We start from the raw sequence: 22,205 nt of genomic DNA on the forward strand, positions 1-22,205 counted from the left end.
CGTTTTGATTTTTGCATAATCCGGAGGAGTGTTGTCTGTTTAAGGAAATATCGGAGCAAGATACCCGGTTCATTCACTACCTCCCGTGTTATTACAGCTTATCAGCTGGATTGTTATCGACTTGCCAACGATTCACGCCTATAATTTCATTGCCGCTGTCGTAATCCCGATCTGTACGCGATCCCGAGTCCACTTTCACTCGATCCACGCGGCGATACACCGTCCACCGCGCAGTGGATCGCTCTGCGAATCACTTTCTTCGGTCTACTTTACCCTAGCTGGATTCCCTTTATCTCGGGGCGGATCGAGATTATGGAACATCGATTTACGAACGCATTAAACCGCCGCCGGGTCTGCCTGGGAATTCATCGAGTGTATATACTTTGTGGATTATACGCACGGCATTCTGAAAGGGACTCGGATCCGCGATCGTCGATATCCCATCGATCCGAGAGATCGGGGCGGTTTAAGAACGCGGGCTTCTAAAAGCAATCTTCGAGGTCCGCGAGAAGTGAAAATACATTTGCGTACGCGTACAGCTAAGGATTTCCATATCAGCAGTCTCTTACGAAAATCAGTCTCCTTTGGAACGGAGTTGAATGGAACGACTGAGGAAACGGAACACGCAATTTGTGCGACAGCTTTACCATTTGGTACTTATAAACATTTGAAAGATAAAGGATCCTCCCGCGACGAAAGTCTTTTTGTTTTGTAGATGCAGTAATTATTATTATTTCGTATTTGTTACTCGCTTGAATTGTAAGGATAATTGAAATAGTAATTGGAATAAACGCGAGGCTGCAGTAGATACTGTAATTAGCCTGACCATTAAAACATAAACCTAAGAAATAAACTAATGCAAGCTCAATGATTATTATCCCACCTCTCCTCTACTAAAGACTACGAACCAGAGATTAAAAAAATTATTCGTCGTTCGTTAACCCGAGTTAACTTTACTCGACGCGTGACGAATAATTTCTTTACCTTCTACTCGTTGTTCGAAATTTAATTCAAATAAAAATTCTGCCCGTCTCTGCTAAAGACCCGCCAAAGTTGCCCCTGACGAGCTCAGCGAGACGAAAGTCTTTTTGTTTTGTAGATACAGTAATTATTATTATTTCGTATTTGTTACTCGCTTGAATAGTAAGGATAATTGAAATAGTAATTGGAATAAAGGCGAGGCTGCAGTAGATACTGTAATTAGCCTGACCATTAAAACATAAACCTATGAAATAAACTAATGCAAGCTCAATGATTATTATCCCACCTCTCCTCTACTAAAGACTACGAACCAGAGATTAAAAAAATTATTCGTCGTTCGTTAACCCGAGTTAACTTTACTCGACGCATGACGAATAATTTCTTTACCTTCTACTCGTTGTTCGAAATTTAATTCAAATAAAAATTCTGCCCGTCTGTGCTAAAGACCCGCCAAAGTTGCCCCTGACGAGCTCAGCGAGACGAACGCCGTGGGTCGGCGAAGCTTAAAAAGACCATCGAGTACACCTGCAACGAAACAGCCGAGAGGGCTGGAAATGGAGGGAAATGAAAGTGACACATACCCCGGGCTTTCGTCCAGCCTCGATCAAGGCGCTTTAACGACCTTTCCCATGGAGAGTGAAAGCCCTAGCCGGCCCTTCCCGGCGGGCGGAATCAGGCGAGCCGAGGGAGGCGCGCGAGAAATTTCTTCCTGAAAAATGCCCGCTAAAACGCGGGGCAGATGCTGCGCCAAATGCAGGAACCGGTTTGCTGCACTCTCTCAGATGCACCAAGGTCCTCCACCTCTGGTCCGTGTCCCTCAAACCTCTCCAGGGTTCGTTTTCGTCCCGTCCCGCTCCAAGGGCGGCTCTCGATGTCTCGCCGAGGCACGAAACTCTTTCCTCTTCGACCGCATCCTCGTTTTCACGGCTGAGAACTCCACCCTCCGCGGCCAGGCCTCCCCGCGGCCCCTTCGTCGAACGCTAGGCGGAATTCTTTCCAGCTCGACACCTGTCCGCTCCGCGTTGAATGTCTGATTCCAGACGCCGAGTTACGACAACGTTACCATGTCAGAATCGTCCCACGCGACGCTTCCACCGGCAGAGCTGACGCAACCGAGCGTTAGACGCCGCGGGCGATTAACTCTTTGCAACTTTCCGCGACGCGAAGTTTTTAAGGGCCCCTTCGGGAGGGATCCTGGTTATCTGCTGCGAGCAGGTGGAGCGTTGCACAATTCAGCGTGGAGGTGGATTTCAGCCGTGACGACTTCGTCGCCGTCTTCCTTTAATCTCTGATTCCTCAACGATTCCACCTCGAATTTAATCGTCACTGCTAACCCCGGGATAAAGATCCCTTAAAGTCATACGCGTGTCCCAAGTTCGATCCATCAAATACACAGCGCGGCGGCTTTTCGAAGACGGCGAATAAGCGGGGCGGCAGAAATTCGCGGGCGTTTAACTCGCGGGGTCTCGACAAGGGTAAACGTGGTCGTTACACGTTACACGACCGAGAAGCCGCACACTCGAGATTGGTCTCGCGTGTCGCCACCGGGGACTATCATATTTTCCAAAAGCGATCGCGTTACCAAAGGTCGATCGAGTTACCAGAAACTGCTGGCCAGCGGGGGGCGAGCGTTTAATCGTACGCTGTCGATCGACCCGATCGGCGGCGGTCCGCCTTTTCCACCGCTTTTCACCGAACGTTCAAGCAGCATCGTGCCCGCGAACGTTCACCGAAACATGCGGCCACCTTCCCACACCTCTCTGCCGCGTGTTTCGTCGCCACGGGTATACGCAGCTTGTCCAAGAACCGGCGCGATTCGCGCAAAGTAGCTGCGAGTCCACCGGGTCTCCTTCACTTGTCACTCGACCGATCACCTACGCGACACTGTCGCCGATGGATCGCGATCCTCGACGCCTCTCGCGGTAGCAGGCGAAGCGTTCCACGGCGGAGAAACAACCGAGCAGGCGAACAATCGTGGACTGAGAGGCTCCTTAGGCCGGCGAGCCGGTGTAGCCAACCGCGTGACCGAACACGAGGACGTAAACAAAGCGTGGAAGATGATTGGCCGAGCCTATACCTGACCATTCAGGTATGTCAGTCAGATTGCCTTCCAGGGGCACCTCTGGGCCGGTGTTTACCGCGAAGAGCAGCGATCTTTTTCGGCCTCTTTACCGAAACGTACGTCACCGCCGAAACACGTTCTCATCGAGCCCAGCTCGGACGTAGGCTGTTGGTAATCGCTTTCTGGAAGCCGATGTGAAGGCCGAGGGTATTACCATGCCCTTCGAGCTATGGCGCGGGTAGGATTCTTTTAATTGGAGCGCTGGCGCGAAAACAGCACCCACGCCGGCTCGGTGACGCTCGAGAATTGCATTCGATGGTTTGTGACGTGTCCGCGCCGCGGACACAGGGCTGGTTTAATTAAAGGGAGCAGGCAATTCTTTCGAGGTATGTGCTCCGTTTGACACGGCATCGAGCCTCCCGACTGTCCACGTTTCCGCGTCGATTCGCGCTGCGAATCGGGCGCCGAGCAGGAAGAAGCCACGGTAGCTTCTTTTACTTTCACCTGGTTGTTTATGGGCTCTGCGTCCAGTCACGTTCTCGGGCACGACACGAAGGCGACGTAGCCTTCGAACGGTTCTCGGCGCTCTCTGATATCTCTGAGCTCGGCGGTGCGTCACGTGGAGGAGTACTCGCGAAGGCGACGGCGAGGTGACGCCTCGGTGGCTTAGGTCAGCTTCGGAGGCGTTCCACGGAGGAGAGGCTGGCGAGGTCGAAGCGATGCTCGGCCAGGCGCTCGGTGGCGCGCAGCGACGTCTCAGAATTCTCGTGTTACGTGGGCACAATGGTTCGAGGAGCACGTGAAAGGCCCCACGGAACGTCACGAAATTCACGAGGCGCTCGTGCACCTTTCTTCGGCGGAGCGTTGCTCCCTTCTTCGCCGCGAAAGTGGGGCCAACCGGTTTCCCTGTCCACGAGTCGCTGCTGCTAAACGGCCCCGAGGATTGGCCGAGGCCGAGCCGGGGCCAGGACCGTACCTAACGCTGGTCTCCGTCGGCTGAGGAAAGATCGAGGGGAACGGTGGTGATCGAAGATCGGGCACCGCGGGGCGAATTTCTGGGCCTTGAGAGGGCGTTGGGAGAATGGAGGTACTTCGATGGCAGCATGTGGGGAAAATGGCACTCCGAAATGAATTTTATTCACGCGTTATCGCACTGGAGATAGCCTCCTGTTTTTCAAGCTCGAGTTGTGGGGAGCAAACTCAAACTCCCATCGTTAGAACGAACTCCATACGATTGCACGTCGGAAAGACGCGCGTACTGTAGCTGCTCTGTTTCAGGGGCGATAATAGTGTGGCGTTTCTGCAATTTAACTTGAAAACTATGCGCGTTCCCAGTGGCTGGGAACTCGTCGCCGGGAAATTGTTCCTTGAGGACGTGACCGTTTGTGAGAGATAGATTGAATCCGTGCAAATGCGCGCCGCAAAGTTAATGGAAACCTGCGAGCATCAGGATCCCAGTTATCATTGAGCTTTCACGCACGAGGTATTGAATTTGCGCTCCTAAGTCGATTCAGTGGATTCAAATATGTACAACTCTGCTCCCTAGCGAGGGGAGAATTCGAAGGCTGGGGCCGTCGGTGTATTAGATTGTGAATTCTTCTCTGCTCGCAGAGAAATTAGTGGAATTCTGATAGCAGGAGTTCCATTGGTCGTTCAGCTTCCATTGGATAGCGAGCAACCTAACTAATTCATCTTACTCTGTGCTCCGTCGTATTAAAGCGTATATAGCTGTTCAATAGTTAAGAGACTGCGAAGTTGGAGGAACTGCAATAATTGCTCAAGTTAATCGAACTCTTCGAGGAACCAATTCGGTGTTTAACTTCCAGGATAACTTCCTCCGAAGCTCCGACGAGAAAAGCATCCAAACTTTTTCGGCGATCGAGATTTAATCGACGTTCCTCGTGACGGCCGATTCCTCTAGTTGACGTCTCGCGTTCGTCAAGGTTGCAGGGATAATTTTCGAGGCAGACAATTCTGTAATAATGCGACGCGATACTGGCAGCCATTATCGAAGATGGAGATCGAAGGCCCAGCCACCCTTAGAGCTGACAGGAAATCATGCAAAAATGGCTCGTGCAAGAAGTTCGTCGAACTAAAGTTTTATGAAGCCTGAATAGTTTTATCTTTCAATATCCTCCACCGGTTTAGTCAGAGACGACGAGTAATAAAGTAGAAAACCTCCACTTACCCAAAACCCACCAGTCAAGAAGAACAATTACGTTTCAACTTCTATACGCAGCCCGAACAGTCACCCCCATCAATTTAAAATCAACTTACCCACCCTCGCTCTCAGAGCCTCATTACCCCCAAGCCAAACTAAATTTGCGCTTCAGAAGCCAGCCACGAGCTGCCCATGAAAATGGTAAGAAACCTTTCCAAAGCTTATCTCTGTAATTACATTCGCTGCTCCCATAAGTTTCCTTTGCCCCATATTTCGTTTCCCAAAGCCCATAAAGCTTCACCCGGCTGGCGGAGTCGAAGAAATAAATTTCGAAAGCGTAGAGGCCTGCGAGTTCTGCCAATATCGTGGCGCCATCGATCACACGGTAAGGCGAATCCGTTGCGATAGAAAACGGCGAATCTGTGCGAGAAATTGGGGGACTCACCCAAGACTGCTCTGTGCCCCTTCACCCGCCTGCCGATGCTCGGCGAGACCAGGCTGAGTCTGTCGGTCCTGCTACCAAGCAAAGGGCTCGGGCTCCTCCTTGGTGGCGGCTGATCAACGAAAAGCCCGTAGCTTCTGCCGGCGGTGACGGTGTTGCTGCCACTGACAGTTCCTACCCCACCTGCGATCCCCCATTCAGCCACGCTGTCGATCGAGCTGCTTCTCGGAAGGCAGGAGCTTGTGGGGCTGCAGTCCCGTCTGTCAATCACCGTCGCTAGATTAGAGGTTTTCAGGTAGATGCGACTGGCACGCAATTATTCGCGCAATTTTTCAGGAATCGGACGCTGCGACACGGCCCGCCCTCGGGGATTGAAATTTCAGGGGTAGTTCGGTCGACCGGCTCGATAAATGCTCAACTTTGTTACTTTGCAACGGTGCATAGGCAGCGGGAAGGCTCTCCGAAGCTATGTTCCTCATTGGTCGCAATTCCATCGCTCGATGAACAGTGTAAGCGTAGAATGGAATAAGAAGATGGTTAAGGGAGCATCCCGGTTAGCGCGCCGATAAATTCACCGATTTTCAGGAATTTATTGCGACGATAATAATTATAGTAATGGAATAAAACTTCTTTTTATTTATTAAACTACGTTTCTGCAGTAAATAAAAAATATGGAAGTTGTAAAATGATCGGTATTCAAACGCTTTTGAAAGCGGTCTTCATGACATGTTTAAAAATTCATGCCTCGCTTGTAAAGGCGATTTCAGCTGTTAGACTAATCTGAACCCAAAAATCCAAACAGATCCTTGATCAGTATGACTGTCGCTATCGTTCGGACTGTAATTAGTGATTTATCTTCAAAATTAACAAAATGTGCGGGCAAAATGCAAGAAAAATGTTTTTAGGTTTTCTTCTTTTGCTATTTTCGATTTTAAAAGTAGGATAGACTCAATGAAAATACTTGGTTGTAGTCCCTGCGAAAGTCATAGGTGCACAAAATAAGCAGTACAATTTACAAAGCAATCGGTTCGATAGATTTTCAGATTTTATCTTCGCGATGTGAAAAAAATTACGTTTCGAGAAAGACGCGTTCAAAGTTTTCATCTGTAGAAGCTAAAACAATCGGAATTTTTCCACGAATATTTAACAGTGCATTCTTGAGGATATGTACTTTCGAAAAATGCTTTAAAAAAAATCGAATTTTTCAAGGCGCCTAACCAGAAGACCCCTTAAAGTGTTAGTCAGGGGTTATAATCGATGAGGAAAACTGTAGTAGTGTACGTGCGTGCTCGTAGGCTCATAGCTGGGTTCAAGTCATGCCAAATGCACGTACACGACTGCAGTTCGCCTCACCGATTCTAATCTTAGCAACGGCGGGTTGCTGGCAGCTAGGCGCTAAGAACGGCTCCCTGTGCACCCCAGTGTTAGATTGTTAGCGCTATTCCACACAGAATTACCGATCATGCCATTTCCATGGTATGCGAGGAATCGATGTATAAAATTCACGAAGTTTCCCGAGTGTAGCGGGGTAGTTAATCTCCACCCCTTTCCCTAGCCGCTTAAAGCCACCCCTTGGACGGCGTGTCCTGACCTCTGCCACACATTATTAGGTCCTCGTTACATCGCCCCGTATCCGCCATCCCTAATCGTGTTTATTCAAAACCCTCTTTAAACGGCGAACAATTACCATCTACCATTTTCCCTTTTCCCCGCTTCCTACGCAAGCTAGTTTCTCGACCCTTAATCCACCCTCGACTTCAACGCTGCACGCATTAAAACTGATAACGCCATTCATACGGTGATACCCTTACACCCTAGATTCGCTGCATCCTTGCAAGCACCTCGTTGCACTCTCCCCCCCTTCTCTGTTTGCGTTTTCATTGCCGCGCGAAATTCCACGAAAGAAGACAGTGGTACTGGGTTAGTTACAACCCAATACATTTTCCATTCCACGAACCATCCTGCTGCGCAGGCCTACGCCTCCGCCTTAACGGCTTCTGTGCCCTTCGTTTCACATGTGTCCGGCAAACAAGGGGGAGCGGTGAGTAATGTTAATAATTTAAATAAACTGATTTGAATCTCCAACGCCGAGGGTCTACCTCCCGTCGCCATTACCTGCCGTCTCTTTTGCTCGCGTTTCTTCCTCGGGGATCTATTTCGCAGCGGAGAAAAGAGCGAACCTTGAAAAATCACACTAACAAACCCACGCTGTCGCGAATGCCGCTTGGCTGTTGCCGGAATGTCCTGATTACGAGAATGGGAGACGAACGGCGTCGAAGCACGCGTAGAACACCGTAATGTGTACAGCTACGCTCTCAGAAAGCTCGTGGATATCTCGTGGATTTTTTCCGACCCTCTCCGACGAATTCGCCTGGCATCGAGAAAATCGCAGCAGCGTTCTTCGAAAGACAATTCTTTTTGGGGTGGAAGCGTGGCAAAAGGAAGTGGAGGGGCATCTGCGTTGAGTTGAAGCACCAATTCTGCCAAATTTATAATGCCCCTCTTCCCCACGGTGAATGGGAGGCAGATTAAAAGCAAGGGCTGCTCTGGGGATGCCGCGACGACAGGCGCTAATTAATTCGGATGCTGTCGGCTTCGTAAAGGGACCGGAGTATTCCCTGCGTCCAATCTTGCCTCTTTCAGAGAATAAAAAGCCTTTACACGTGGCATTCGGCTAGATTGGGATTCCAGATTACACGGTGAAAAGTTCACTGCGATTTTCAGCCTGTCAAAGTCGCTGCAAGAGACTAACCTCCGAGCTAGAGACATTGTCCCTTTGTGGACGCCGAGCTTTTTATTTCACACCGTCGACCGGAGCTCACTTTGCACCCCCTTTGTCGCTGCCAGCAATATTACAAATAATTATTCCCACTGTGCCGTCGCTGCGCAACGACTCTGCTGCTACTGTGAACCAGACTTCAACGTTGAGTTTATTCCATTATCTAGCAACAGATTTATGTCGAAATGATTGAACATAGTGGTATATTTATCTAGCCGAAGAAGTACCTGCTACGTGCCCCTAAACAAATTGCGCGAGAAATATTCCGGAGCAAGGGTGAAGCGAAGGAGAACAGCGGGGGGAAATCCAGAGCCATTAGTGGCATAAACCAACGCTCGTGATTAATCCTTTGAACCCAAGACACTCGGCTCATTAATTTGTCAAAGAGAAAAAATCCAGACGAGCGACAACAACTGTACCGACAAAAATATGGATAAAGGAAAATGAGAGAAAATTGCAGAGCCCTCCCCCCAGTAGTTTCGTCTATAAATGCATGCCTCTCCCCCTATTTTTCATATCTAACTACGTGGATCCGTTCCAAGTGCTCGTTCTTAGTCGTCACGGAGAGTTCTTTGCGCTCGCAATTACCATGGCTCGAATTACGCGGCAGCGACTTGCAAATTACCCAGTCGGCGGCATCTCTGATTCGAAGGTCCGTTCCATTCCCGTCTCCCGCTGGAAAGGCATCCGCCCGTCGTATGCGCGCTGAACAACTGCCTCGTTAGCCAATTTGGTAGAGAATAGCTGAATTCCGTTCGACAACAGAGAATTTTCTGCATCAATTGCATCCAGTTCGATTGAAATGGATGGAAAGGAGAAAGGAGCCAGACAGCGAAGCATTCTAGTATTCTTCCCTGCCGGCACGTCGAACGTCGAATTCCCCTTTGTCAAATAAGCTGCGAGAATTCCGCTCGCGAAATTAGCATGCATCAACGGGCTGTTTGATCATTGATTGGGATAATATTTGCCGACCTGGTGGGGACTGTGAATAATTCGAGGGGATCACGCGTGGCTATTGTACCACTGAGAATTAACGATCGCTCTAAAACGCCAGAGCTATCTATTCCAAATGCAATACGTATTTTGATCGTCGAGGGAACGTCGCGGCAATGTTTTTCCAAGCTGCGGATCGAATCGGTACTTCGATAAATACACCGTTCAGTATGAAATGGTTTGGATATCTGATCGAAGTGGCTTCGCTCTGCGCGTCTCTGCTCCGTGAAAAAGTGTGAACTATAAATAATTTTTAACGCCAGCCGAGGGGGAGATAATTGCTTCTCCTCGCGGCGAGGAGATAAAGTTTCAGAGTTGATGGCCAAGGAAAGGTCAGACACAGAAGGGAGGATAACGGTTGCTGTGATAAAAAAGCAACCTACTCAGACAAGTTCGACTAGGATCCCTCTCGACGGCTGGTGGATTGAATGGGAGTAATTTGTCTCCAGGATTTCTAATTCCAGAACCACGGACTTTGATGCCTGCTTTGAAGAGGATCTGACGAAACTTCGAAGGACTACTAGAGATTTATTATAGCACCGACGAGGCGACATACCTGTCTATGTTTAGAGAGTACCTACATTCTCGAATTGAAATCCGCCAGAAATGAGAAAGAAACAATCTCGAAACCCGAAACACCATCGCGTACGATGACGAGAGAAAGCGTAAGTAGTAGAGGTCGTCCACAGTCAGACACAGGGAGCGCGATCAGCCACAAGTGTATGTAAACAGATAATTCAGATACTTTCTGCTAGTGCGAGATAAATTTCTCCGCGTGAAAATAAACGAAATAAACAAAGACCTACGAGGGTAGTCTCGCTTCGAGATTATACCGAGCTGCACGTGTGTGTGTGTGTGTGCCGACACGTGTAAAAGCCAAGCCATTTCTCTGCGATAAATCTTTGACTGTGGAATGTTGATGGAATCGCAGACAGTGTTCAACTAGCGGCGACCAAGTAAATACACCGTGTTCCATAAAGCAGCAATATCTCTGGTAGCGATGGTGTTATCCTGTGGCGCACTCCTCGCTCGAAATCGCGTCTCCGTTCGACGAAACCGGGTCGCATCCATTTGCAAATTGAACATCTACGGCCCGTGAATCGCTGCCCGCGAATAAAGTACACACACGCCTACGGACGAGCACCCTATATATCCCGCTGTGGAACCCCGACGTTCCCCCGCTGGCTGCCGCGCGATAGATCTTTGTTCCCGTTTCCACGCTGCCCGCCGAAACGATGAATGTACGGATTTTAAAATGATGTACATCGATCGTTGGACCACGCGCTTCTCGTTTGTCGAAAGATAACGGCAATTTGTGGGTCGAGGGAGGGTGTCAAGATGAATTTCCCAGGGGGGGGCGATCTGTCTTGCTTTGTAGCGACGCCGAGTGTATTTTAATGAAACAGCTTTACGTTACGTAAGCGTTACGCGATGCAAATATGGCAAACCATTTTAGAGAATCTACGCCTCCTACGAGTTGAAATATTAACTGTAACTTCTCTATACTAGCGGGAACAAGCCAGGACAGGAACGCAGTGAAGTGTTGCGATAGAATCTCGTACATCAGACGGGAGATACATACAGTGACTCGCATTAATATTCGGACACTTTTTAAAATCGCACAACTTTTTTGGAATTGGTCCAAACGACTTGAATTTTTTTGAGAAGCTAGAAGGATTAGTTTGCTAAATGACGTATTTGGTCGTTTTGAAAAAAAATGTATTTGGTCGGAATAGCGAAAAGAATAGTAAAGGTCGATTTTTAAACTTTTTTTTGTGAGCTTGTAATGAAAATTCAAAAAAAAAAAACGGTTTGTAGATTGTAGTAAGTTGTACACGTACCTAAAATTTCATCAAAATCGGTTAACGTTGCTCCGAGCTACAAACGTTTAAAGATCGCAGAATAAGGTCGAAAATCGCTGATTTCGGGAATTTTCGCGATTCTCGACCTTATTCTGCGATCTTTAAACGTTTGTAGCTCGGAGCAACGTTAACCGATTTTGATGAAATTTTAGGCACGTATTCAACTTACTGCAATCTACAAACGGTTTTTTTCAATTTTCATTACAAGCTCACAAAAAAAAGTTTAAAAATCGACCTTTACTATTCTTTTCGCTATTCCGACCAAATACATTTTTTTTCAAAACGACCAAATACGTCATTTAGCAAACTAATCCTTCTAGCTTCTCAAAAAAACTCCAGTCGTTTGGACCAATTCTAAAAAAGTTGTGCGATTTTAAAAAGTGTCCGAATATCAATGCGAGTCACTGTACGTGAGGGTGCAGCCTGAGGCGATGCGTTTTACTCTGTTCGTAGAAGTTATTCAACGTGCCCGGCTATTGAATTTTACAAGAGTGTAATGACTGGTAAATGATCGTTACGAATCAAGCCCGGACCCGCCGCGAGCCCGCCGAAGACGGTTGCCATTTACGGGAAAGGGCCCCAGGGTGGCGGTCTCGAAGCAATTTTTAAAGTCTCCGTTGTGGAGGCGCATGCGTGCCCGCCAGCCGATTTCGTGACATACCTTTCCCAGGAGAGCCTTCGCGGAATTTCATCGCTGGGAGTGAAGCTCGGCCTCTGGTTCAAGAGCCTGGCCAGTCTGGTCAAAGGCTGGGAGCCGCCGATGCTGGAGGTGCTCAGTCTGCCGCTCCTTGAGTGCTCCTTCGAGGATTCTCTAGTCAGAGACTCCGAGACGTGGCGTTCTTCAGTGATGAAAGACAGAGACAGAAAGAGATAAAGGAAGCGAACGGAGGCGTGACGCGTGACGAGAGCGTTCCCATCGTTTCAGGTCGACGCGGTCATTGAAGCGAGCGATATTCTGAGAGCCCAAGGCGACGCTTTGCAGCCCCCCATAGATCGACGTTCAATGGACGATTGGCGCGGCAAAGTCGCGATAAATTTTAACCGCGTGTTTATTTTTAGGTACCACCGCCAGCTTTTTGACGCGCGATGCTTCCGTCGCGCTTTTATTTCAGAATATCTGGCCCCGTCGTCTTCCTTCCCAGGACCCATCCCCCACGAGGGTAGATCCAAGTTTATACGGGGAACGTAGCTCCGGGGATTGAAGACCTAGGGCTGCAAGTCGATTCCTCGGCTTACGGTATAAACCTCCGATGCCTTACCTATCGTGTCGTCCGTGAAGGATATCCTCGGCGCGAGCAGCTTGGCGTAATGGGAAGCGGTGCTCCCACGTTTTCCAGAATCTCCGCTCTCCGCGGGGGATGGAACGGGTAGACCCGCTGACGCCGCTGTAACCGTAGAGGGGAGATCGTGTTGTTTTAGAAACGATGCTGCACAGGCGAAATGAAGCCGCAGTGCAAAGCCTGCGGTGGGTGGATCGACCGGGAAAAATGGGATGCGAAGCGGATTTGATGAGATGCATGAATGGAGGCGATGGGGATTGGATGGTTATCGAGAAGTCTTCTAATGGAGTTTGGAAATGAAGATTGCTTCTAAGAGACCCACCATTGTAACGAGCGTCGATTTGAGCCTGAAGGATGCTTAAACCAGGCGCAACTATGGCTGGCAGGGTCCTGGAACGCAAGAGAGGAGCAGGACGTCCGCCAGGACCACGCGACGGTCTTGTCTCCGTCTTGCATTCTACCACGGGGATGCTGAAACAAATGAACATTCAGAGCGCGTTAGTAAAAATCTCCCTGGAATCATCGAGTCGTCGAGCTTGTGTCAAGAACTAGCCAAGTCAAGAATTCAATACGCGTAGCAGTAATTTCAAAACTCTTTGAAATAGTTCACCTTCGTCCTACAAAGGAGATTAAATATTCCCCAATTTCCCTTCGCGCGCTCGCCTGAAATTGGCTCGGGAAGAAGGATTAGTGGCAACGACCCAAGGTAACCATTAGAATGAATCAGCGAATCGAGTCACCCTCGTCACGAGATCAGGATTACGCTGTCCTGCCTCGCGGCAAGTTCATCCACTCGTCGAGCACTTTGTCTCCGTAGTAAAACAGCTTCGTTTTATCCTTCCCCGATAATTACGACGGTGTGTACAAAGGGGAGGAGCGACGTCGCGAGCCGCAGGATTCCTCGTGCCTTCGCGACTCGACGGCAGTTTATTAAGCAAACGAAGACGGAGCCATCGGAAATCAAGCCTGGATAGACTGCGTTCCAGATCTCGAGACGGAATCGAGCGTCGAACCTCAAACACCGACGAGTTCATTATTCCAAATATTAAAACGTTACTTTGCGCGATACAAAAGTCCAGAAGCAATGGAGATATCGACGGAGGCTGCTCTTATCTCGAAAATAAGATGCCTCGAAGACAAGTTGAACATTTCCAGGACAAGCAGCAAGTTCATACGCGAGACGAGCTCCCAATCGAACGCGAAGCGATATCGACTAAAGCGTCGTTGCCGCGGACGCGAGAAATTGACGTGGAGGAGAGCCGTGTTTTCCTTCACGGCTGGCGAACTCCTACGAAACGGGAAACGTTCGCGGAATGGCGTGCGATTTCTTTGGGAAGCGACGAGACAGATGAGTATCGTTCGAGGGCACTGTCTGCTATATTTCAAGGCACGAGCAGCGTCGAAAGAAACGCACGAGCGACAGGGGGGCTGTATCGATCCGAAAAACTTGCCCGAGGATTAAAACTACACCCGCACCGACGATTATTCGCCTTCCCCAAGAAACACGACCTCTTCGAGGCGCGTTACGCGAGAATTCATCGAATTTTCCACGGTTCCAGGATAACTCGGAGTTGTTCAATGGATAGGAGGTCGCCTCGCGAGATCCACAGAGCCCTTCAAACTTGACGAACTCCTTCAAACCTCTTGCTTTCCCCCCCCAGGGGATATGTTTTCGACTTCTTACACGGACGGTTGTTCCGAGTTAGCAACACAGTTCATATAGAAGCAGCCGTTCGAACTTTTCCAGCGAAGCTTCGGCGGGTATACTATAAAGGCAAGTTTCTCTGCCTTGATTCGATGTCGTGATTTCGTCTAAAAGGGTCTATTCGCCTCAGTTTATTGTACCAACAATGAGTCAAGATATTTCGTCTGAAAATATCGCTGTATAACAGATACTGCGTCCCGTGGCCCCCTTTTAAACGATTGTTTTCGTTCCATTAAATTAAACGACTCCCAGACACCAGCGAGCACCCCTCGACTTGAAATTTTAGGGAAAGTTTCGTCTATGTTATCGTTTGCCTGTATTAACCACTGCCTAGTGTTCTCCACCCTATCCAATAACAATCCTCCACTAATTTTAACTAGGTCACAATAAAAATCACATTAATTTCCAGCTCTGCGAAAATCTCCATTTCACCAGCAAGGGGCATTCTGCACCCACCATCGGTTCTCCTCCACCTCCATCCCAATAATTCCTGAAATTATTCACGGCGCGGGTGCTTCTCCCCTTTCATCTGACCGTCCCACTTCCAAAATTCGACGCGTGGAAAGGGTAAAAAGGGGATGGAAGAAGCGAGCGTGTATCTCGTCCCGCATTCATTTCGCGGCGCACGGTCTTTTACATCGACGCGTTTCGATTGAACCCCTGTTCTCGCACCTCGAATCAGGCCGATTTAACGCCCCCCCCCCCCGCTGGAAGCTGGACCACGACCGCTGGGTGCAGATGCAAAGTGGTATTGTTCCTTGCCAAGAGGATTCCTCTTTGGCCGAAGGAACGTCGTGTCGGGCATGCGGGCGTGCAAAGCACCCTGAAATTGCCGGGGACCGTCTGTCTCCTAATTGTCGCGGTCGTCGAGCAAGCTTGTTAGTCCTTTAGCGAGCCTCCGCCAGCATTTAGTCCTCAAACGACACACGCTTTTTCTTTGAGCACCGACAGAGACGCGATCTTCCACTACGCGGAGAAATCAAAGCGTACGTGTGTAGCTGGTCCCTGTTCTGGCACTTTGAAGATGAGTTTAATATCTTCCATGTATTTAGACGCTTGGGAATGTTATCTACACGTGCCAAGATTCTCCGTGTTCCTTGGAATGTTTGGAGAGTTCTATCTGAATTTTTCTTAGCGCCTCCTTCTTCCCGCGACTTCCCCAAGTACTCAGAGATCCGAGCAAGCTTTGCCCCAGCTTTAGGGGAAGTGTATTGCCGATTTCTATTAAGAAGCAGTTACTATATCGTTACCAACTTCAATTCCCGTTGAATCGAGAACGATAGCCGCGAGATTGACGGGAGAAATAATCGCGCGTGGCCTCGCGGGATCCAATGAAAACGAAATTGCGAATTTTACGAGGCGCCCGGTGTCTGGCGCGAAAACAATTTCGCGGCGGCTCGGGACGCTCGGCCGCGTTCCCACGGGCGAGCGAACGGGAGATTCGAATTAATGCCGCGATTGTAATTAATCGTAGCGAGCCCGCGGAATGACTCGCCTATTAATCGCCAGTTGAGCGCGGTGATTATTACCGTGACGCGTGCAACTATTCGGCGGGCGTGAAAACGAATTTTTAAATAAGACCCCGAGCACCAGCCCGAAAGGGGGGATCTACAAAAGCCAGCGGAGCGTTTGTTTGCCGGCTTCTCTCATTAAAATGTCGCGCGGCCTGCGCGAATAACAACCACTAATGACGCAATTAGACTACGAAATTCGCGTTAATTACATCGGACAGCGGGGGGAGGGGACGAATTTTCGCGCGCACAGGGCCCAAGGATGTCTCTCGAGATAATTAGTCAAAGTGCCACAAAGATCCATTCGTTCGGGAGTACTCCCAGGCGTGGCTTACTCTTAGCCATTACCTTCGTAAACGAGTTCTCGCGGAATCTCGAGAAACACAACCTTGAACATCACCCTTCGTACGAAGTACCAATCCGACCAGCTCCTTTCGTTGCACAAGTGGCTCGAACCCCGAAGCATCGAAATAGAATGCCCCAGCACAGGCTGGTCCAACACCCATTCGCTACGTAGGGGAGACCGGGGCAAAGTGGGACGAAAAATGTTTGAAGTCGAATAAAATTTTTCCCTTTCAATAAAAATGTGCGAAAATAGACTTATAATATAATTTGAACATTACTATTGATAAATGGCGAATATCAATACTTAAAATAAACTTAAAGTATATTAAAATTCAACTTGAAAAGAAAATGCAAAATCGACCACTTACTCTCTGGGGTAAAGTGAGCAGAAATAAAATACGTGTTTTAATGAAGGATGTAATTATAAAATCAACTTTATGAGAACTTTTAAACTATTTAAACTATTTTTTTTTTAAATATATTTCATTAATACAAGCTTAATGGTAATAATTTGTACTTTGTACTTTGTGTTACTAACCTAAACTCATTTTCTTCTGAAAATGTGTTTTTAAAGGAACTTTGTTTGCATGAACAGTCTGACATATTATAAATGAAACAAATACATACATATTTTTTAATAAAATACGTGCTTATAATATCTAAATAAAGTTTTCAACAAAACCCCGATCACTTTGCCCCGAATAAAATACGTGCTTATAATATCTAAATAAAGTTTTCAACAAAACCCCGATCACTTTGCCCCGAATGTGTACTCAGTGGAAAATTAATTATTTAATAATGTTAGGGTTAATGTTTTCTCAAACGCGTGTACATGTATGTTTATAAGCTTGTTATAAACACGCAGAAAAAAAATGGAGTTAAAATAACACATTTAAGACTCATTTCTCCAAAAAGCTAAATTGAAGAGAAAAAAAACAATTTGATGTCTCTAAAACTTCATTTTTAATTTTTTAAATGAATTGTAAATATATTCTACTGTTAAAGAATAAATTAAGGAAGCTCATTTTACCCCGGGGTTCGCTTTGCCCCGGTCTCCCCTACCTTCGACAATCGAACGAGGATCAATCGAACAAATAAATCTATCTACTGTCAGCGTTTCTCGACTTGGAAACACGATTTCAGAAAGGTGGCGAAAAACGGTGCGCATCAAATTCTCGACGCAGAACGATCAGCTTCTCCAGCAACGCGGTTCGAATCACGTCTAAAGGAAATTTTGCAGGAAAGCGAGCCGCTTGCTTGGAACGCCGGCGAACATGACCCGTATCGTCTTCCTCGCGGCGTGGAAATTTGCGCCACCCTCGGCGAACGAGGGAGGCGTGAAAGCCAAGGATTCACTTGTCTTCCGCTTTTTGCTTGCTCTAATATAAACGACCTCCCCTCTTTGCTCCCGATAACGGCGAGACACGAACGAGGGAATATTTTTTCGCCAGGCTAATTTCTATCAATTACCAGCGTGGTACAGTCTCGTTAATTCGTGGCAATTAGTGGGAGGCATGCTGGGAATTAATGGCGCTTGGATTAACGGGGCTTGGTAGTCGAATATTGCGAGAAAAATTTCCCTGTCCAATCAGCGAAGTTTCCCACGCCTCTGCAACAAGAAAGTTGAATCCACGATCGTCTTTCCTTAAAGCGGGGTCGAGGAATGGTAAAGAATACCAAGAAAGTGTCGGGGAATATTGAATAGAGCTTGCAGCATGAAATTACAAGACGACAGAGGGCCTGTTTCTCTTCCCGCGACGGAGTGCACCGCCAATTGAATTTTTCCCTCCTCTTTGAAGGATCCTTCGAGGAGGAGTACTTCTGCTCGTCAAAGCGCGGTCATAGCGCTCTGAAGTTTCACTTCGTTCATTACTTGCTCGTTAGGGAGGCCTGATCTAATTCCAGCAATCGCTCGAGTGCGGCTCTGCTCGATTTTCCATGCTGGAAAGTCGTCGGTGTCGAATCAAGAGGAATTAGCCTGATACATTCGTGCACCGACCACTCCGCAGAATGGAGACGTTTTCGCAAACTTCTTTGCGGAACGGGAGGAGCATTGAAGCGATCCGAGCGGAAACAAGATTTCGTTAGGATAAAGGTATGGGAGGAATTTCCTTATCGCAAAAATGCGAGGCGAGGGAAGCGTATCGCTGGTGAAGTACGATCAAGTGATATTGTCCAATTGCAGGTAGACGGAATTTCCTGCACAGAGAAATGTGCAGCGGTGCTACGCGCTGAAACGCAGGGAGAAAATTGTACAAAGTGCGGATATATGGGAGAATGGGCGTATTCCTGTCAGTCAAGTACAACGAGGTGGAATTTCTTAGCTATAAGTGAGCGCGGTAAAGGATTTCTCAGACGGTGGAATGTGGCGAAGTATTCGCCACTGATCGATTCAGGGAGTACAGAGTACTTCGATAATGGGAGTACGAACAGGTGGAGTTTCTTAACTTCAACTTGGCGGGAGAGAGAATTTCTTAATTTTCAATGAACAGAAGATATTTTTCACTCACTCAGGCATTCCAAGCAGAAGTGAAGTAAAATCGTAGGGAACGAAGCTTCCCTCGGGAAGCGACTCGATGGCAAGACTCGGGCGCTGTTTTCCCTCAAATCCTCAGCCATTAGACATGAACTTCCGCGATGCAACGGCAGCGCAAATGCTTCGCCAGGCCATCCTGTGCATTCGCAACGAGAAGCATCACGCTCGAGCTGCTCGCTAGGATGTGCCATGAATGGTTGGGGGTGAACCTGACCCCGAATACGAGACCATCCAAACGAGACGGTTCCCCCTTTCCACCGCAGCTTATTTCCACCAGCATCTTCTCTTTTCCCACAATTTTATCGCATCCCGTGATGCTGGCGCAACGTTCCAGAGGAACAACTGCGTTACGCTCCCAGCGAGTGCTCCTAAACCGACAATAAAGCACTCTAAAGCTGTCAAAAGCTCACGTTTTAACGGGCGCATCAACGCCCCCGCCATTACACTTGCTACTGCCATTCCAAGACAAAAGAGACGCAGAGACGCATTAATATTACAGCGAAGCGTAAAAGGGAAGCTTCTTTTTAATCATATCATTGGCGGTTCAGCTCCTAGCGCGGAGACTTAAATTCTGCAGTGATACATCTACAGAGCAAAGAAGGGTAACATTCTACTGGAACGAATATATCGACGAGTTCTATTGGAATGGATAGCCGTGCATGTACGAGGTTAATAGTCGAGAAATGAATTATGTCCGACGAATCGATTAAGAGCCCAAACGAGCGAGCGTCCTTCGGTCGACTTAAGAGAGGAGCTTCACGAACCGATGGAACATCTTTCAGAGGGTATTAGACCGTCATTTTGCCGAGACTGTTTACGAGGATCCGTTAAAATTTTAATACACCGGATGAAGTCACGCCCCAGTCGTTCCATCCAGCAGCGTTTTGACCATAAATCCTGAAATTTCGAGGCTTTTATCACCGTCTCGCCGCGAGCATCGCGTGATGCATTCTGGCTGCAGAATTTCCGCCGTAAATTCTTTCACGCGCCTGTTAACAGCACAGAAAGACGAGGTTCGCGCGAAATTCAGCGCTCGCGTAACTTTTCAAGCGACGCGTTTTTTTTGTGAAAATTAATAACGATAATCCTATCGCAGACTGTTGGAAGCTTCTTGTCACTGTTTTCTTTAAAAAAAAAATAGAATTCTATGTTTTAAACGGTAAGCCTCCTCGTCGATAAGTTCCTCTTTAAAGGCATACGACCATAGAAGTGGAATGTTTGCTCTATGAAGCGTATATTTGTCGGGGATCGAAGGAAAGCGAGCAATTTTTCTCGTGACAGACCAAACAGCCCTGCGTTGCTTTATTTTCCACGATTTCCTCGTGCAGCAACTGATTTCGTACAAATCCTTGGAAAGTGCCGCGAATAAAGGATCCCAGAATCCGATGTAGAGGAGAATGTTATGCATGCATCGTAACCATCGATTTCCATAGTTGCCCGACCAGTGGACCGCACTTTTTGGCCAGCAAGTTTTCCCCGGTCCCTTGATGGTCAAGGATTCGCGGTGGAGAAAAGCCAGAACATACGTACACGTGTTCAACCGGATCTGAAAACGTGACGGAACTTCGAAACACTGTGCAAATCTCGTGGTCTCGGGGGCGGTCTGACATTTCCCACGAATCCTAGCCAAATTTTCATTTCGATTTATTCAAGTGAATTCAGTGGTCTGGAAGTGCGGCCGAGATGGCTATTCGAGGGTGCTCTGAATAAATGAATATATTTTGTAAATATTGTAAAGTCGCAAACGTTGGCAACGGATTTAACCTCCCTCGCTTTCAAGAGTTTAAAAAACAAAATACCTGACGAAAACAAACTTTCTCAAAAAATTTTTTCACGCAAGTTCGCAGCGCTTATTGTACCATTAAACTTTTGTTTGAACCTTTGTTTCTGTTTATTATACTTTAGGAGTTATTCGCGAAAAAGTGGGAGTGCCTATTTGACTTTGAGATTAATTTTCACAGCCTTAAAAGGCGATCGAGCGCGAATGAAACATACCGTTGTTCTTGTCTCGAGTCGCTGTAGAAAGCTTGTGTCCTTTGTAAGATTTAAGTAGAAACTGCACGTCACGAATTGAGAAAAATTGCCGCGATATCCTCACGACAACATGTTCAAGGCGCAGGTCGCGGTTCTAGACAGTCGAGGGCTGTTAAATTTGATCGTTTTTCTTCGTACGAGAATGGTTCTTACAGGAAAGACGCGTCAGTGCAGATTTGGGAGCACTTGAGCACGGGAAATCGGCGCTTCGACGGGGAATTACGATCCTATAAAAGCAAAAGTGTCCGAAATTAGAATTAGCCGGCTCGAATCGCGCGCGGTACACACGCCGAGTTCTCTGGCGTCCATTAAGCTCGACATCCTCGTAAATCTGAACCGCGATGTCCGCGCGAAGTGGAGCGGCCAAGAAACAGACACCGCGGAACGCTTTACATTCGTACGATCAATTTGAATGGAACGCTGGCCAGGTATAGGGTGCAACAAATAGTAAACGTGGATATTTAAAGGCTCGAAGGAACTCTGATCCCGTTTTAATTGATTCCCCTACCGCGGGAAGGAGAACTGTATCAGAAAGAATCACGAACGAATCAGCGATTTCAATTAAATTCACCCCACCCTCGGAGGAAATGAAGAATCGATCCACAGTGACTGGGAAAAAATGGAAATCGCGGGCGCTTAACGAGGGAAAATTGCGAAATGAGCGGAACGTCCGAGGGGAGATTTTTAAACGAGCCGGGACACCTGACGAGTCGGCGTGTCTCGCGAATTGAAAAATCACGTTTCCAGAGTGGCATTATCCTCCGACACAGTGCTCTGTATTACGCTGCAAGAGACTGAATGGGAACGAGCGAACGACGACCTTTGCGAATTTCTCGCGAGTACGAACGTCGTACAATTCGAGGCGCGAAGTGTGTCGAATTACCTCATTCCTCTCTGGCAATCGTAGGTACGTTATTATAGCGGCAACAGTCACATCCTGATGACATTTTGGGGAATTATCTGGCACAGACAGAGGCGCAATAGCGGGAACAAGTGAAACGGATCGATAATGGGGACTGCGTCGTAAGTAGTGTGAGCGCGACACTGGTCAGACACAGGGAAACGAAAATCGTTCGTTTCACCGACATCTATTGGGAATTTCATGCCTTAGCGGGTATTACGAGGTCTGTCGAACAGCCGAGTATTAAATTATGAGTATAATTAATTAGAACGATCTTAACATTGCAAGCTCCCACTGTTTTTTTTCTTCTTCTATTTTTCACATGTTACTGTAGTCCAACGGCAATTCTTTATAGAATGAAATTCGTGACATTTATAGTAAAATGTATTCCCCAGGACGTGAATTGTTTAGAAAGACTTACAGTTGTATCTTTCACTTGGAATTCCTTTTTCAAATAAATAACTTCTCGATCCCCAGTCGCAGGTGCAAGTTTGTTCAAGAGAGCGGTTGCTCGAAGGTTTCGATGAGATCAATGATCAGCCAAAACGATCCCAGATAAGTGGGAGGATCGTTGGGTTGACTGCCAGCCGCGATCAATAATCTTCCTACCCGT

General features: G+C 47.8%; 1 protein-coding gene across 7 annotated transcripts in view; it reads right to left on the reverse strand.

Moving 5' to 3' along the window:
* Positions 1-22,205, reverse strand: part of Wake (ankyrin repeat and fibronectin type III domain containing protein wide awake) — a 113,860-nt gene that overhangs the window by 36,810 nt on the left and 54,845 nt on the right. For 5 of the 7 annotated variants that reach the window (XM_076823637.1, XM_076823632.1, XM_076823634.1 and 2 more), the window contains 4 exons: positions 12,883-13,031; positions 12,540-12,665; positions 11,942-12,119; positions 5,650-5,906 (listed from right to left, as the gene is read on the reverse strand). In XM_076823637.1, the coding sequence (XP_076679752.1) occupies positions 5,650-5,906; positions 11,942-12,119; positions 12,540-12,665; positions 12,883-13,031 (710 nt within the window). Of the gene's footprint in view, positions 1-1,562; positions 2,253-5,649; positions 5,907-11,941; positions 12,120-12,539; positions 12,666-12,882; positions 13,032-22,205 lie in introns of those variants that run through there. The other 2 variants (XM_076823639.1, XM_076823640.1) reach the window with 2 other exon arrangements.

Source organism: Andrena cerasifolii, chromosome 12 (genome assembly GCF_050908995.1).
Source record: "Andrena cerasifolii isolate SP2316 chromosome 12, iyAndCera1_principal, whole genome shotgun sequence".
Lineage (NCBI taxonomy): Eukaryota > Metazoa > Arthropoda > Insecta > Hymenoptera > Andrenidae > Andrena > Andrena cerasifolii.